Genomic DNA, 14,686 nt, shown 5'->3' with positions numbered 1-14,686 from the left:
CCATGATCTCTGCATCCACAGGGACAGGCTCACTGGAACGGCATCACAGCATCCCTCACAGCATCACAGAATCCTTCACAGCACCACGGAATTCTTCACAGCATCACAGAATCCTTCACAGAATCACAGCATCCCTCACAGCATCACAGCATTCCCCACAGCAGCACAGAATCCTTCACAGCATCACAGCATCCTTCACAGAATCCCTCACAGCACCACGGAATCCTTCACAGCATCACAGCATTCCCCACAGCAGCACAGAATCCTTCACAGCATCACAGAATCCTTCACAGAATCACAGCATCCTTCACAGCACCAAGGAATTCTTCACAGCACCACGGAATCCTTCACAGGATCCTTCACAGAATCACAGAATCCTTCACAGAATCACAGCATCCTTCACAGCATCATGGAATCCTTCACAAAATCTTTCACAGAATCACAGAATCCTTCAAAGAATCACAGAATCCTTCACAGAATCCTTCACGGAATCCTTCACGGAATCCTTCACAGAATCCTTCATAGCATCACAGAATCACAGAATCCTTCACAAAATCCTTCACAGCATCACGGAATCCTTCATAGAATCCTTCACAGAATCACAGCATCCTTCACAAAATCCTTCACAGCATCATGGAATCCTTCACAGAATCCTTCACAGAATCCTTCACAGAATCACGGAATCCTTCACAGCATCACAGAATCCTTCATAGCATCACAGAATCACAGAATCCTTCACAGCATCACAGAATCCTTCACGGAATCGCAGAATTGTTTAGGCTGGAAAAGCCCATCAATTCCAACGTGTCATCAGTCCCCACCTTGTCACCCAGCTAAGACACTGAGAGCCCATTCCTTAGGCACCTCCAGGGATGGGGTTTCCACCACGTTTCCATACTTAACAACCCTTCCCACAAAGAAATTCCTCATGCTGTCCAAAATTCCTCCTGCTGTGGCTCTTTGTGCTACATTTCCCTTCTCAGACTGGTTTTAGGTGACTCAGCAGGTGAACACATCCCAGCCACTGATTTTCCACGTGGGGCTGAGGTGTCTGTGCAGACACACCTGGGTTGAATTGGTTGAAGAGTTTAGTTTGGAACAAAGCTGGGGAAGTGTTTGGAGCAGCATCAGGAGCAGTTGAGGGAGCTGGAAAGGGGCTCAGGCTGGAGAAAAGGGGGCTCAGGGGGGACCTGGGGGCTCTGCACAAGTCTCTGACAGGAGAGGACAGCCCCAGGTCGGGCTCTGCTCCAGGGAACAGGGACAGGAGGAGAGGGAACAGCCTCAGGCTGGGCCAGGGGAGGTTTAGGTTGGATATTCAGAAAAATTTCCCTATGGAAAGGTTGAAGAGCATTGGAATGGGCTGTGAGGGACCTTGAAGGACCATGAGGGATTGTGAAGGACCATCAGGGATTATGAGGGACCTTGAGGCACCATGCAGGACTGTGAGCAGCCAGGAAGGGCCATGAGGGACCATGAAGGACCACAAAGAGCTGTGAGGGACTAAGAAAGACCAGGAGGGATTGTGAGTGACCATGAGGGATCATGAAGGACAGTGAGGGGTCAGGAGGTATCGTGAGAGACCATGAAGGGACCATGAGGGGCCATGATGGACTGTGAACGACCACAAAGGACCATGAGGGACTGAGAAGGACCAGGAAGGATTGTGAAGGACCATGAGGGACCATGCAGGACTGTGAGTGGCCAGGAAGGGCCATGAGGGAGCATGAAGGACCATAATGGCCCATGAGTGACTGACACCAGCACCTTGAGAGATCATGAGGGGCTGTGAGGGACCACAGGGGCCCATGAGGGCCCAAGACCGGCACTTTGAAGGACTCTGAGGGGCCGTGAGGGACCATGAAGGCCCGTGAGGGACAGAGACTGGGACCTTGAGGGACTCTGAGGGCCTGTGAGGCACCATGAAAACCCGTGAGGGACCAAGACGGGCACGCTGAAGGACCGTGAGGGCCTGTGATGCACCATGAAGGCCCGTGAGGGTCCGAGACCGGCACGTTGAAGGACCCCGAGGCCCCGTGAGGGAGCGTTACCCCCGCGCGCCGCCAGGGGGCGCTGGGCCCGGCCGGAAGTTCCGGTGGCGGCGGGGCCGGTGGGTGATGGCGGCGATGGCGGCGGGGCCGTGAGGGGAGGGCGAGAGCGGCGGCCCGGGGGGCTCCGTGCGGGCCCTGCCCGGGGCAGGGCAGTGCCGGGAGGGCTGAGGGGAAGGAGGTGGCCCCTCGGTGACGGCGCCTTCTTAGGCCGCGAGGCTGCTCCTCCCGGCCTTTGGGAGGAGGAGGGCTGTGCCAGGGAGCTCGGCTGGAGTTACCGTGTTTTTAAAGTTAAAATAGCCCAAGCTTTAATTAATAAATCGCCCCCGTGGCGCAGCTGCTCCGGTGCTTGACCCTCACAGCAGAGCCCGACAGACTGAGGGTAAAACCAGGAGGATTTTCAGGGTCTCAGCCCGTCTTTTGGGGATATGGGGTTGAATAGGGAAGGTTTTTGAAAGTTGCATGTTTCCATTACTGAATAAATGTTCTTGTTTGAACAGTCATTGCTGGCTCTGCCAGTGAACAAAGTGAAACAAAATGTTAATATCACGGCTGAGTTCTCAGTTACTGAAGGCTTCAAGAATTGCAGGTAAATTGGTGTTGTGTGACCAAGCTTCTGTTTGTTTGGGTTTATTTTCCTGGGGTAATTGGGCTCCCAGAAGTTTCTTTTCCACCAAGCAGTGCAAAAGAGAGGAGATTGTTGTTGAGTCAGTGGTTGCCAAATGTTTTTATGTCTCTGATTTATTATTATTTCCCATCAGAAAACACAAAAACGTCCCACTTAATGGAATCATGAAAAGGTTTAGGTTGGAAGGGACCTTAAAGGCCACGGAATTCCAAACCCGTGCCGTGGACTGGGATGCCTCCCTGTGAAGGGGATCCTGAAAAATCATGGAATTCCAATTCCCCTCCCAGTGAAGGAGAACCTTAAAAACCACGGAATTCCAATTTCCCTCCCAGTGAAGGGGAACCTTAAAAACCACGGAATTCCAATTTCCCTCCCAGTGAAGGGGAACCTTAAAAACCACGGAATTCCAATTCCCCTCCCAGTGAAGGAGAACCTTAAAAACCACGGAATTCCAATTTCCCTCCCAGTGAAGGGGAACCTTAAAAACCACGGAATTCCAATTTCCCTCCCAGTGAAGGGGAACCTTAAAAACCACGGAATTCCAATTTCCCTCCCAGTGAAGGAGAACCTTTAAAACCACGGAATTCCAATTTCCCTCCCAGTGAAGGAGAACCTTAAAAACCACGAAATTCCAATTTCCCTCCCAGTGAAGGGAAACCTTAAAAACCACGGAATTCCAATTTCCCTCCCAGTGAAGGGGAACCTTAAAAACCACGGAATTCCAATTTCCCTCCCAGTGAAGGGGAACCTTAAAAACCACGGAATTCCAATTTCCCTCCCAGTGAAGGAGAACCTTAAAAACCACGAAATTCCAATTTCCCTCCCAGTGAAGGGGAACCTTTAAAACCACGGAATTCCAATTTCCCTCCCAGTGAAGGAGAACCTTAAAAACTACGGAATTCCAATTTCCCTCCCAGTGAAGGGGAACCTTTAAAACCACGGAATTCCAATTTCCCTCCCAGTGAAGGGGAACCTTTAAAACCACGGAATTCCAATTTCCCTCCCAGTGAAGGGGAACCTTAAAAATCACGAAATTCCAATTTCACTCCCAGTGAAGGGGAAGCTCCACCCTACTCTGCCTGGGTGACCTGGACAGCTTACCTAGTAAAGTATAATATATTTTTAACTTGACATTAATAGTTTTAACATGACATCAACATTGGTAGTTAATGTTTAAGTTTAAAACTGCAGTTAAAAGTGAAAACTGAAAATCCTTCCTTGCTTTTGTGATGACGACACAACTCGTGTGAGTGTTTCCTTTTCTGAGCTTGTTCTGGCCTGAGCCGTGTGGCAGTTCTGAGAGCTGGGCTGAGCTTTTCTCGTGCTCCTGCTGGAAAATTCTGCCTTTTAACTGCAACCCCTCTGTCCCAAAGGCCACCTCTTGCCCAGGTCAGTGTCCTCCTTCCTGTGCTGCCGCTCTCCATCTGCACACTACAGCACCCAGCCCCCCAACACGAGCGGGGCCCAGCCCCAGCAATGGCACACGCTGGATCCTGAGCTGGAGGAGATCCTGATTCCCAGGAAACTTTCCATCAGCCCCTTGGAGAGCTGGCTCACAGTGAGGTACTCCCTCCCCAAAGCTGAGCAGGCTCAGGAAGAAGCGAGCCATGAAATCCCCCAGGCCTCAGAGTGTCCCCCTGCTGCTGGGCCAGGGGATGTGGAGGAAGGAGAGGGAACTCCGAGTGACAAAGTGCAGTGCAGGAATGTGCTGAAGATCCGAAGGAGGAAGATGAACAGGCACAAGTACAGGAAACTGCTCAAGAGGAGGAGGTTCATCCGCAGGAGGATAAAGGAGGGACGCAAGAAGAAGCGTCAGGTGAGCTCAGGGGAGGGGGAGTTCCCTGACAGAAATGTGCTCACACATCAAACCAGCCTCAGTTAGGTGCTGGATGATGGATTTAAATGGATTTAGGGAAAAAATGAGCCTGAATGAACTCGGCATTTAGGCTCAAGCTGTGCCAGGGGAGGCTCAGGTTGGACAGCAGCAGGAATTTCTCCATGGAATTCTGCATTGGAATTGCTCAGGGACATTTGGAGTCTCCATCCCTGGAGGTGTCCAAGGAATGCCTGGGTGTGGCACTCAGTGCAGGGTGACAGGGTGACCATCAGCTGAACTCAATAATCTTGGAGATCATTCCCAGCCTCAGTGATTCTGTGATCCCAAACATAAATACAATCAACTTTTCTTCCCTGACAGTAATTTACAGGCGTGTGTGATTAATGGGGATGAATTTTAGCATTTGTGTGAAGGGTGAATTCATGTGTCTACCCTGGATCAGGGAGACTGCTGTAATCTGAATTTCTTGCCTGTCTTGCCACCAAGCTCAGGTGCTTTTTACTCTGTTTTTTATATTGAAATCTTTTACTTCCTTTCATAGAAGGCTGAGGGAAGACTTGGGGGTTTGTTCAAGCTGGGAAATTCTCCTTCAGCACTGCCTTTCATGGGATATAATTTAGTTCATTCTCTAGGAATTCTCACCTTGCCCAGATGCAAATTGAGGTTAATTGTAATTCCACTGCTTCAGATTTGCAGTGAGCTCTGTAAAATCCTCTTATTTTCCTCACCATTTCATTCCACCTTCTCGGTTTTCCTTGCACAGGACTTTTAAAATGATTCTACCAAAATCCTTGTGTGTTTTAATATCTTCTGATGTATTTTCTGCAGTAAAATTCAATATTTTGACACTTAAAACCTTTGTTTCCTTTATGTGTGTTACACCCACACAGTCCTTGGGACACTTGGGCAGTGGCTGTTGCTTCTAAGCTGTGTTACCTTTTTTTTTTTTTTTTTTTCCCTTCTGTTTTAGGTAAAATTTGAGAAAGATTTGGAGCGTGTCTGGAAAAAAGCTGGCTTGAAAACTGCTCCTGCAGGGTGGCAAACCCCCAAGATATTCCTGAGGAGTTCCAAGAGATAAAAAAAAAAAAAAAAGCACCTGTCACAAATTTTAACTTGCAATTGTAATTAAAAAAAAAGAATATTTAAGTATGTCCATGACATTTAACCTTTCTCTGATTGTGATGAAAATAATAGGAAGGAGTTTTCCAAGGACAAGCTGGCAGCTTTTCCTCCCCAAAGGAGAACTGTGAGTTTTTTTCTGGTGTCCTGTGGTCATTGCTGAATTTTTGAAATCTCTCCTTGAGATGAGACTGAACCTAAAAAAAAAAAAAAAAAAAAATCAAGTGTGTGAGATGGGATCAGTGAAAGAATTCCTGTTGTTTATATGGCACAAACTTTGGAAAAATTTGCATTCTTTCACAGCCTCACTGCAGAAAAGTTGGGGTTTTCCTAAGAGTTGTGTTGGGATGGGAATTGGATCAGAATTCCTTGGGATTTACCTGCAGGAGTTTTTGTTGTGTCTTACCTGGAGCCTTGGTGTGCCTTGGGCATTGTGTGTGCATCTTTAAAAGGCACTTTGATTTTTGTGTTCTATTTTGTGCTAATAAAAAAAAAAAAAAAATGGTTATTTTTGTCTTTGACTGATCCCTGTCGTGGAGAACATCCAGATAATTGGTCAAAGTAGAAACTCAGAGCTAATTATTCATTAACTGCAAAAATTTTTGTGCCTGGGACAAAGCTGATACAATCAGCTGGTTTTGCATGGTTGAAGGGAGTTGTGAAAGCTGTGAAAAATAAACCCTGAGAGGGGACTTTTAATCTGGGTTCTGCTTTGGGTTCTGCTTTTCTTTGTGGGGTTTGAGGCAGTTCTGGGTGCTTTAGTGTGATTTAATTTCTGTATTTTATAAGAGATGGGGTGAGATGAAAGAGAAAAGAATGAGCTCCTTCAGGCTGGGAAACTCCTTGAAAATTATTCCCTTTTTTTTATTTTTTTTTCTGCTAGGAGAGAATAAACTGAAAGGGAAGAAAATAATCTGTGGAAATCATTGTTTCAAATCCTCCCAGGCAGAAATTCCTTCCCAACGTTTTCAGTCTCTCAGGATTTGTGTTTTCCTTGTGTAAAAACTCTTTGTATTCCAAAGTTTTACACCCCAGGGTTGTGTCAACTTCCTTCAGTGGAATTTGAAACTCACTTTAATGAACAAGCAGAGAGATGGAAAAGTGCCCCTGATTTTCTGTAGAGGGAGCCTGAGTCCAGGATATCCTCACCAAGCTTTTTTTTTAGGAGCTGCTCTTCCTCTCCAAAATATCTTTATCCCACTGAATCTGCACACTTAACAAAGGTTTATGTGCATGTGTGGGGCTGTGGTAACAAAAAAAAAAAATAGGCTGCAAACAGGAAAGCTTCGACTTAAAAATTAAAATATTGAAGATTTTCATTGTTTTGCTGTTCTGAGAGGAAACCAGACAAATTCCTGGTGTTCATTACAGAGCTTGGTGATTTAATGTCGTTCATGGGGCTGGAAAGGTCCCTCAAAATTGGAATAGAAATGAAATTTCCCTGATTCTTGGATTCCATGCATTTAACTGCAGGCAGCAAGCTCAGCTGGAGAGAAGAAATTCAGGAATTTTCTCTCAGTGATGAGGTTTGAGCTGGATTGAGTTGGCTCTAAAATAGGAAATCAGCTGACTTGGAGGGGATGAAAACTCTGAATTTTTGTTTCTTTGAACCAAATCCCATTGCAAATGTGGAGGGTGTTGCCCCATTTTGGAAAGATCAGCCCAGCAATGTGGTGGCAGTTTCAAAAATATAATTTCTTTTTCATATTAACAAATAATACTTGTGGCAAACAGGATTTTGGTTGTCTCTTGGAGAGCAATAATTTTTACCAGAGTAAGAACTAAATACATTTTTAAGAGTTTTCTCCAGAAAATGTGGTGTTCAATGACATCAGCATGGTTTCTTGAAGTGTTTTAGAGGCTTCTGGGCATAAAATAAATTTATTTTCAGCCAGAAAGAAATCCAGTTTAATTTAAAAATACCTTCCAGCTGAGAATCAGGCCTGATTGTATATGGGAAGGGGGAAAATGGGAAATAACTTCTTCCTGCAGCTTTTTCCTAAAAACCTGGAGCAATTTCCAATCTTTCTTTAGAAAGACTTTTTTTTTCTTTTTCTTTAAAAAAATTGCTTGGTGCTCCATGGTGATAACCATGAGGAAATGACATTCAATGATTCAAGCAGAAGATTTCTGATACTGCTGGGGAGTACAAAATTAATTCCATTTTTTTTTTTTTAATATAAAATAACAACCTCTCTGTTCCACTGCAAATCAAGAAGTTTGGTCTCTTTGGTACCAAGGATTGAAACCCAAACGAGTGGGAAGTAAAAAAAAACATTTAAATTGTGTTTAAATTGCAGCAGATCAGCGTTTGCTGCCTGAATTAACCCTTTGCTGCTCTGGGCTTTGCAGCTCCTGGGCAGCCACTCTCCACTTCTGCACAGGAACATTTTTTGGGTGTTGTCTCCTGTAGTTTTGGCTCATTTCACATGAATTTCACATGAATTTCACATTAATTTCACATGAATTTCACTCTGAATTTATCATGGGCTGGGCTGTAATGATGGCTCCTCCTGCTCCAGGGACCTGATTCCAACCAGGAGCTTCTTGTACTGCTTTTGGTTTGTTAATTTGAATTTTTTTCTGTTGTGAGATAGGATGAGGAGGAAGGTAAAATAAGTTTAAATGGTATAAAGAGAAACTTTTTTACTAAAAACTATAAGAAAAAAAAATCAGAAGCTTGTAAAGGCACTAGGAGGAAAACTGCTCTGATTTGCTGGTTGTAGGCAGGCAAAAAGTTTGAGAATCCTTAAATCCTAAAATGTGAAAGGATTTATGTGCAAGGATTTATTCCCAGTGTTTTCAGGGATGATTTCATGTGGACAGGCTGTGGGGTGCCCCTGGCTGCACACAACTGCAGCAACAAAAAGAGAAATAAAGAGAAATAATTTTCTGATAGCTGGTGTGCCTAAAATCTGTTTTTTTGGGGCATGTTTTGGGGTTTTTTTGTGTGTGTGTGTGTGGTTTATTTCTATTTGAGGTTTTGTTTGTTGTTGTTTGTGGGGTTTTTGTTTGCTTTGGGTTTGGGGTTTTTTTATTTTTGTTTGTTTGGTTTTGTTTTGGGGTTTTTTAACATCAGAGGGAGAGGACAGGGGGTGATGCCTCCTCCTTTTGCTGCTGGAGGATTTCTCTGCAAAAAAAAAAAAAACAAAAAAACCAGAATTGTTGTGATATTTTTATTGTGAGAACTGTTCTTTCTTCCATTAATAAACTCCAGTCTCAAAAGGGAGTAAATCAGCCAATACCAGGGGATGTTTATGAGTATTTGATGTACAAAACCCCTTTCAGGGCATTAATAATTAATAGAGTTAATAATTGCTGAGCAAAAACAGTGAGACCTTTACTCTGGTGAGCTCATGCACTGTTCAATGGAGAACTTTCATGTGAAAAATCAAAATTTTGGTTTACATTGGCTCCTCAAATCCTGGAGCCAACTGTGCTTGGGTGGGATCCCTGATGCAGAAATTCCAAATTTACCAAACCAGCCTTGTTCCCACCAGCTGAAAACCTGGCTGAGGTGAAAATCCTCATCTTCCAAACAGCACCTGGGGCTGACTCAAATGTCATCTTTTCTTTTCACCATTCATGCTGTTCTCTGGTTTCCAGGAAAACATCCTGATTTGGGGTCCAAAAACAACTGTACCCAGCCTGGAGCATTTGCTGAGCTCAAATGGGTTTGAAAAGTGTTGGTTTTTTTTTTCCCCTTGCTGCTTTTTAAAATAAAGAAATAAAAATATCAATAACTCCTGTAAACATCTGAGGTAGCTTGGAGCAAACACAGGGTGCTTGGTTTTTCCTGTGGAAGAATCCATTCTTGCTTGGTTTTCCCTACAAAACTGAGGAATAAAACTGAAACAAGGATTTCTGTGAGTCAGAGAATTGAAGAAAACCATCTGATGCATCACTTTCCTGTCAAATCCCTGATTTAGGGATTTTTTTCATTTTGCTCTATGCATGGACACTAAGAACTCCAAAACTGAGACTTGTCCCCTTTGAATGTAGCTGAAATTTTCTGCAAAATAATGGGAAGGAGGAGGAGTTTGAATGGACAGTGGCACCTTGACAAGGCTAAATGGAAGTGGCTACAATTTTGTTTGAAGTAGAAAACATGAACTATTATTTAAAAAATGAGAGTTTGTTTTTTTTTTTTAATTTGTTCAGTAATTGGTGCTGCTCAGGCAGATGTTGTGCAGAATGTCACTGCTTTTGGTGTGTCCAGATCTAGAAAAAAAAACCAAAAACCACTCCTGGAGCCTCTCAGCAGCTGGAATACTTTGGAATTCCTTTCTCACTTGTCCAATGATTGGTGTTAAGACAAGGATGTGGAATTGTGAGCAAGGAGTTGGCCCAGCATTACTCATTTGGGATTTCTGTGTTTTAAGGGAATTAATTAATGGTAGGATGATCTGGCTGAGCTTTATCATCAACCAGTGAGGAACTGGTTAAAGCTGAAGGAAAAAAAGAGGTGGAAAAAAAATCAAGTTGGAGTGAGCAAAGTGTGAGCAGCAGCAGCAGTTACTGAGCAGCCTCTGTCCCTGGGAGTCACGGCTGATTCCTCAGGGACAAAGGGTTTCCTGCTGTCAGCACTGGCACAGCCAGGACAGGGTGACACAGACAGGATGGCACGGCCAGGACAGGGTGGCACAGCCAGGATGGCACAGCCAGGACAGGATGACACAGCCAGGACAGGGTGACACAGCCAGGATGGCACAGACAGGACAGGCTGGCACAGACAGGATGGCACAGCCAGGACGGGGTGACACAGCCAGGTCAGGATGGCACAGCCAGGTCAGGATGGCACAGTCAGGACAGGGTGACACAGCCAGGATGGCACAGCCAGGACAGGGTGGCACAGCCAGGATGGCACAGCCAGGACAGGCTGGCACAGTCAGGACAGGCTGGCACAGTCAGGATGGCACAGTCAGGACAGGATGGCACAGCCAGGACAGGGTGACACAGCCAGGATGGCACAGCCAGGACAGGATGGCACAGTCAGGACAGGGTGACACAGCCAGGACAGGATGGCACAGTCAGGACAGGATGGCACAGCCAGGACAGGGTGGCACAGCCAGGATGGCACAGCCAGGTCAGGATGGCACAGACAGGACAGGGTGGCACAGACAGGACAGGCTGGCACAGTCAGGACAGGCTGGCACAGACAGGACAGGGTGACACAGCCAGGATGGCACAGCCAGGCTGGCACAGCCAGGATGGCACAGCCAGGACAGGGTGGCACAGCCAGGACAGGGTGACACAGCCAGGATGGCACAGCCAGGACAGGATGGCACAGCCAGGACATGATGGCACAGCCAGGACAGGATGGCACAGCCAGGACAGGGTGACACAGCCAGGATGGCACAGCCAGGACAGGATGGCACAGCCAGGACATGATGGCACAGCCAGGACAGGATGGCACAGCCAGGACAGGGTGACACAGCCAGGACAGGATGGCACAGCCAGGACAGGATGGCACAGACAGGACAGGATGACACAGCCAGGACAGGATGACACAGCCAGGACAGGGTGGCACAGCCAGGTCAGGGTGGCACAGCCATTTCTGAGTGAGGAATGTTCAATTCCACCTTGTTCTGAGGGAAAAATCGCATTTCCACCTTGTTCTGAGGGAGAAATAGAGATTTCCACACACGGTGACATCCCCAAAGTGGAGTGGGAACTCTCACTTGATTTCTAAATGAGGCAGAACAAGCAGCACCCTGAGGGTTTTGGGGTTTTTTTAGCTAAAATTAAATTCACCAGAGTCCTTTTGGGTTAATCCTGAGCAAATACACTTTTCACACAGACTGCCCTTAAAAGCTGAGCAGGCTCCATGTTTGTGTGTCTAAATTTGGCAGCAGGATTATATTGCATTCTGGAAAGCAACCTCCTTTCACCCAAAGTATTTTTATTTTTATTTTTAATGCAGACCTGAGGTAAATAACACAACTCTGGGAGGCACCTTTGAGCACCCTCTTCAGGACCAACCCATTAATTTTTCCACTCTTTTCCCACTCATTTCTGATCTCAAAATAAGCTGGAATGCCACTGCTTAATTATTTTAGGCGGGTGCAATGGATGGGCTGCAATTAGTGTCAAAATCTGGTACCAGAGCTCTGTTCCCACGTGCAGAGAGGTCACAAAATGTGGTTTGAGGCACGGTGGCCACAAAGGGAAAACAAAATTTCAGCTCTCAGCTCCTGAGGACTCCCAGAATTTTCTCATTGTGCTGGGTGCTTGTGGCTTGAGTTTTTTATTCAGGGAGAAATCTGATTTAATCACTTCTGCTTGGGGGAAGAGTGAAATTCAGTCTGAGCAGTGCTGGGTGCTTGAGGCTTGAGTTTTTCCCAGGTTGGAAAAATCTGATTTAGTGTTAGCTGTGGGAAAAGTGAAATTCACTTTGAGCAGTGCTGGGTACTTGTGATTTGAGCTTTTTTTCAGGGAGAAATCTGATTTAATCACTCCTACCTGTGAGAGCAGTGAAATTCAGTCTGAGCAGTGCTGGGTGCTTGTGGCTTGATTTTTTTTTTTCAGGGAGAAATCTGATTTAATCACTTCTACTTGGGGGAAGAGTGAAATTCAATCTGAGCAATGCTGGGTGCCTGTGGCTTGAGCTTTTCACAGGTTTGAAAAATCTGATTTAATTTTACTTGTGGGAGCAGTGAAATTCACTTTGAGCAGTGCTGGGTGCCTGTGGCTTGAGCTTTTTTTCAGTGAGAAATCTGATTTAATCACTCCTACCTGGGAGAGCAGTGAAATTCACTTTGAGCAGTGCTTGATGCTTATGGCTTGAGGTTTTTTTTCAGGAAAAAAAATCTGATTTAGTGTCACCTGTGGGAAAAGTGAAATTCAGTCTGAGCAGTGCTGGGTACTTGAGGCTTGAGCTTTTCCCAGGTTGGAAAAATCTGATTTAATTTAACCTGTGGGAGCAGTGAAATTCAATTTATGCCATGCTTGTGGTCAGGATTTGTGGTGTGCTCAGCCTGCTCCAGGGGCCTGGGAGTGACCTGGAATTCTGCACAGTGATCCAGGATTTTTGGACATTTTTTCACCTCTGTTGCTTCTCCCTTATTTCCCCCCAGAATTTTGTGTAGGATTTACTTCCACAAAAAATTCCTCAAAATCTGGAATGGATCCAGGATATAAAATTCCTGCCCTTTTAGAGATGGGACCTGGCTCTGGGGGCTTTTCCCTGGAATTCAGGAAGTGGGTGAGTGTCACTGGTGGGGTTTTTGGGGTCCCTTTGGGATCCCTGAGCTGCTTTTGCAGCCCTCAGTGATGGAGCAAATTCCTGAGCCTTGCCCAGATGGAATTTTGGCTCGTGGGGAGCTCTCAGACCAGCAGGGAAAAGAGACCAGAATATGCAGAGAGGCACAAATCCAGATTCTATTCTATTCTATTCTATTCTATTCTATTCTATTCTATTCTATTCTATTCTATTCTATTCTATTCTATTCTATTCTATTCTATTCTATTCCATTCTATTCTATTCTATTCCATTCTTTTCTATTTTATTCGATTCTATTTTATTCTATTCTAGTTTATACTATTCCAGTTTATTCTATTCCAGTTTATTCTATTCTAGTTTATTCTATGAAGGCATCCTATCTACATATACCCACAGTTATTGTTTTACAGGTGTTTTTATATCTTTTGAGGGTTTTACAATTTGCACCAATTCCCAAGGGAATTCTACTTTCTAACCAATCCCTGAGGGATTTTACATTCAAAAAAGAAAAAAAGAAAAATGAACCACTAATATTGAAGATAGATCAGAGGGTCTAAAAGGGGGGGGAAGCTGAATTCCTTTTGTGTTCATCATTTCACAATCCATTTCTTATCTCTAAGCCATGGTTTTCCAAGGAGCTCGTTCTGAGCATGCAGGGAAACTTTCTGCTGTGTTTTCTGCTCCCTCCACAGGTGAGGAACCTGCAGGAGCTGCTGCTTTGTCCCACATTTCTGGGGACAAAGGCAGGGGCTGAGCGGGGTTGTGATAATTGCTAAAAGATTCCTGTTAATCACAAAAACATCGGGGTTTGTATAAACCAGAATACTCAGCTCTGAAGTGAAGCATGGACACCAGATAATGGAAATTAAATGATAAAATAATTCTGTTTAAAATCACCTTGTTATGGTATATTATGTTATTTGATGTTATTTTATTTTATGTTGTGTTTTCCAAATAAGTTGCGTGGGCTCCCAGCTTGCAAACTCAGCCTTCCCAACAGCCCTTCCTGCCTTTGTGTGATCAATGCTGCTCATCTCAAGGAGCAGACTCCCAGAACTGCTCTGCTGGGTCTCTACAAGGATGTTCATTCAACCACCACTGCTTAGGACAACAAAAAACCCCAAAATTATTGATGACAATAAAAACCCCAGTGTGAGAAGAGGCTGCAAACCGAGGTTGGGTGGAGCGTGGAGTGGGCGCTGACCCCTCACGTTCCCCAGCGCTGCCTGCTCTGTCTGCAGCAAATAAAACAATCTCAGTTCTGCTCAATATCGATATTTGTCTCTCGTTTTTAACAGGGTGATTCGATGCCTCAGCCGTTTCCATCCCCAGGGCTGGGGATGGAAAATCCCCCAGAGCAGCCCGGTGGATCCCGGGTGGATTTGGGTGTTGGGAAGGATGAATTAGGAAAACCTTATCAATAAATACGAGTGCCCAGCAAAAGACTTTGAGAATATGGAAAATAGAAGTGAAATAGAAATGAGAGCAATTTTCAACTGTGGGACTGAAAGCAACTGAATGCCTGAAGGCTCTTTTGTTTAAATAATGTTAAATGCTGCAAATACCAAAAAACCAAACAGACATCCTCCCTAGGCACGGCAGGAAAGGTCCCAGATAAAATTTAGAGATGAGAAAAGCAGGAAAACATGGAAATACAGTGATTCCTATAGGCTGCATGCAAATGTCAGAGAATTTGTATCTTAGATTGGTGAGTGGAAATTAGAATATTCAATATGGAAGATTTAATGTATTGAAAAGGGGAAAATCTCTCTTTTATGCTCTTATTCTCTTTGTTCTCATTTTCTTAAGGTCTCTTTTTTTACTCTGTCCCTCTC

General features: G+C 45.0%; 1 protein-coding gene across 3 annotated transcripts; it reads left to right on the top strand.

Moving 5' to 3' along the window:
* The first annotated feature begins 2,086 nt into the window (after positions 1–2,086).
* On the top strand, positions 2,087–6,137 carry AURKAIP1 (aurora kinase A interacting protein 1). Of its 3 annotated transcripts, none has more exons than XM_088178941.1 (4): positions 2,087–2,107; positions 2,546–2,634; positions 4,047–4,489; positions 5,481–6,137. In XM_088178941.1, the coding sequence occupies exons 2-4, from the start codon at positions 2,583–2,585 to the stop codon at positions 5,586–5,588; spliced, it is 603 nt and encodes a 200-aa protein (XP_088035067.1). In that variant the 5' UTR covers positions 2,087–2,107; positions 2,546–2,582; the 3' UTR covers positions 5,589–6,137. The 3 variants fall into 3 exon arrangements, with proteins under 3 accessions (XP_088035067.1, XP_014741312.1, XP_088035066.1); XM_014885826.2 differs by having other exon boundaries at positions 2,099–2,427; XM_088178940.1 differs by lacking the exon at positions 2,087–2,107 and adding an exon at positions 2,125–2,139 and having other exon boundaries at positions 2,547–2,634.
* The last annotated feature ends 8,549 nt before the right edge of the window (positions 6,138–14,686 follow it).

Source organism: Sturnus vulgaris, chromosome 25 (genome assembly GCF_052056855.1).
Source record: "Sturnus vulgaris isolate bStuVul1 chromosome 25, bStuVul1.hap1, whole genome shotgun sequence".
Taxonomy (NCBI): domain Eukaryota; kingdom Metazoa; phylum Chordata; class Aves; order Passeriformes; family Sturnidae; genus Sturnus; species Sturnus vulgaris.
Note: the sequence above shows the minus strand (reverse complement) of the source record. Positions and strands in the feature narration are given on the sequence as shown.

Excerpts from the sequence above, each read along its gene's own strand:
- AURKAIP1 (XM_088178941.1), top strand. The coding sequence starts at position 2,583 with ATGTTAATATCACGGCTGAGTTCTCAGTTACTGAAGGCTTCAAGAATT. Across the intron at positions 2,635-4,046 it reads GAAGGCTTCAAGAATTGCAG|GCCACCTCTTGCCCAGGTCA; the intron begins GTAAATTGGTGT and ends TCTGTCCCAAAG. Across the intron at positions 4,490-5,480 it reads GACGCAAGAAGAAGCGTCAG|GTAAAATTTGAGAAAGATTT; the intron begins GTGAGCTCAGGG and ends CTTCTGTTTTAG.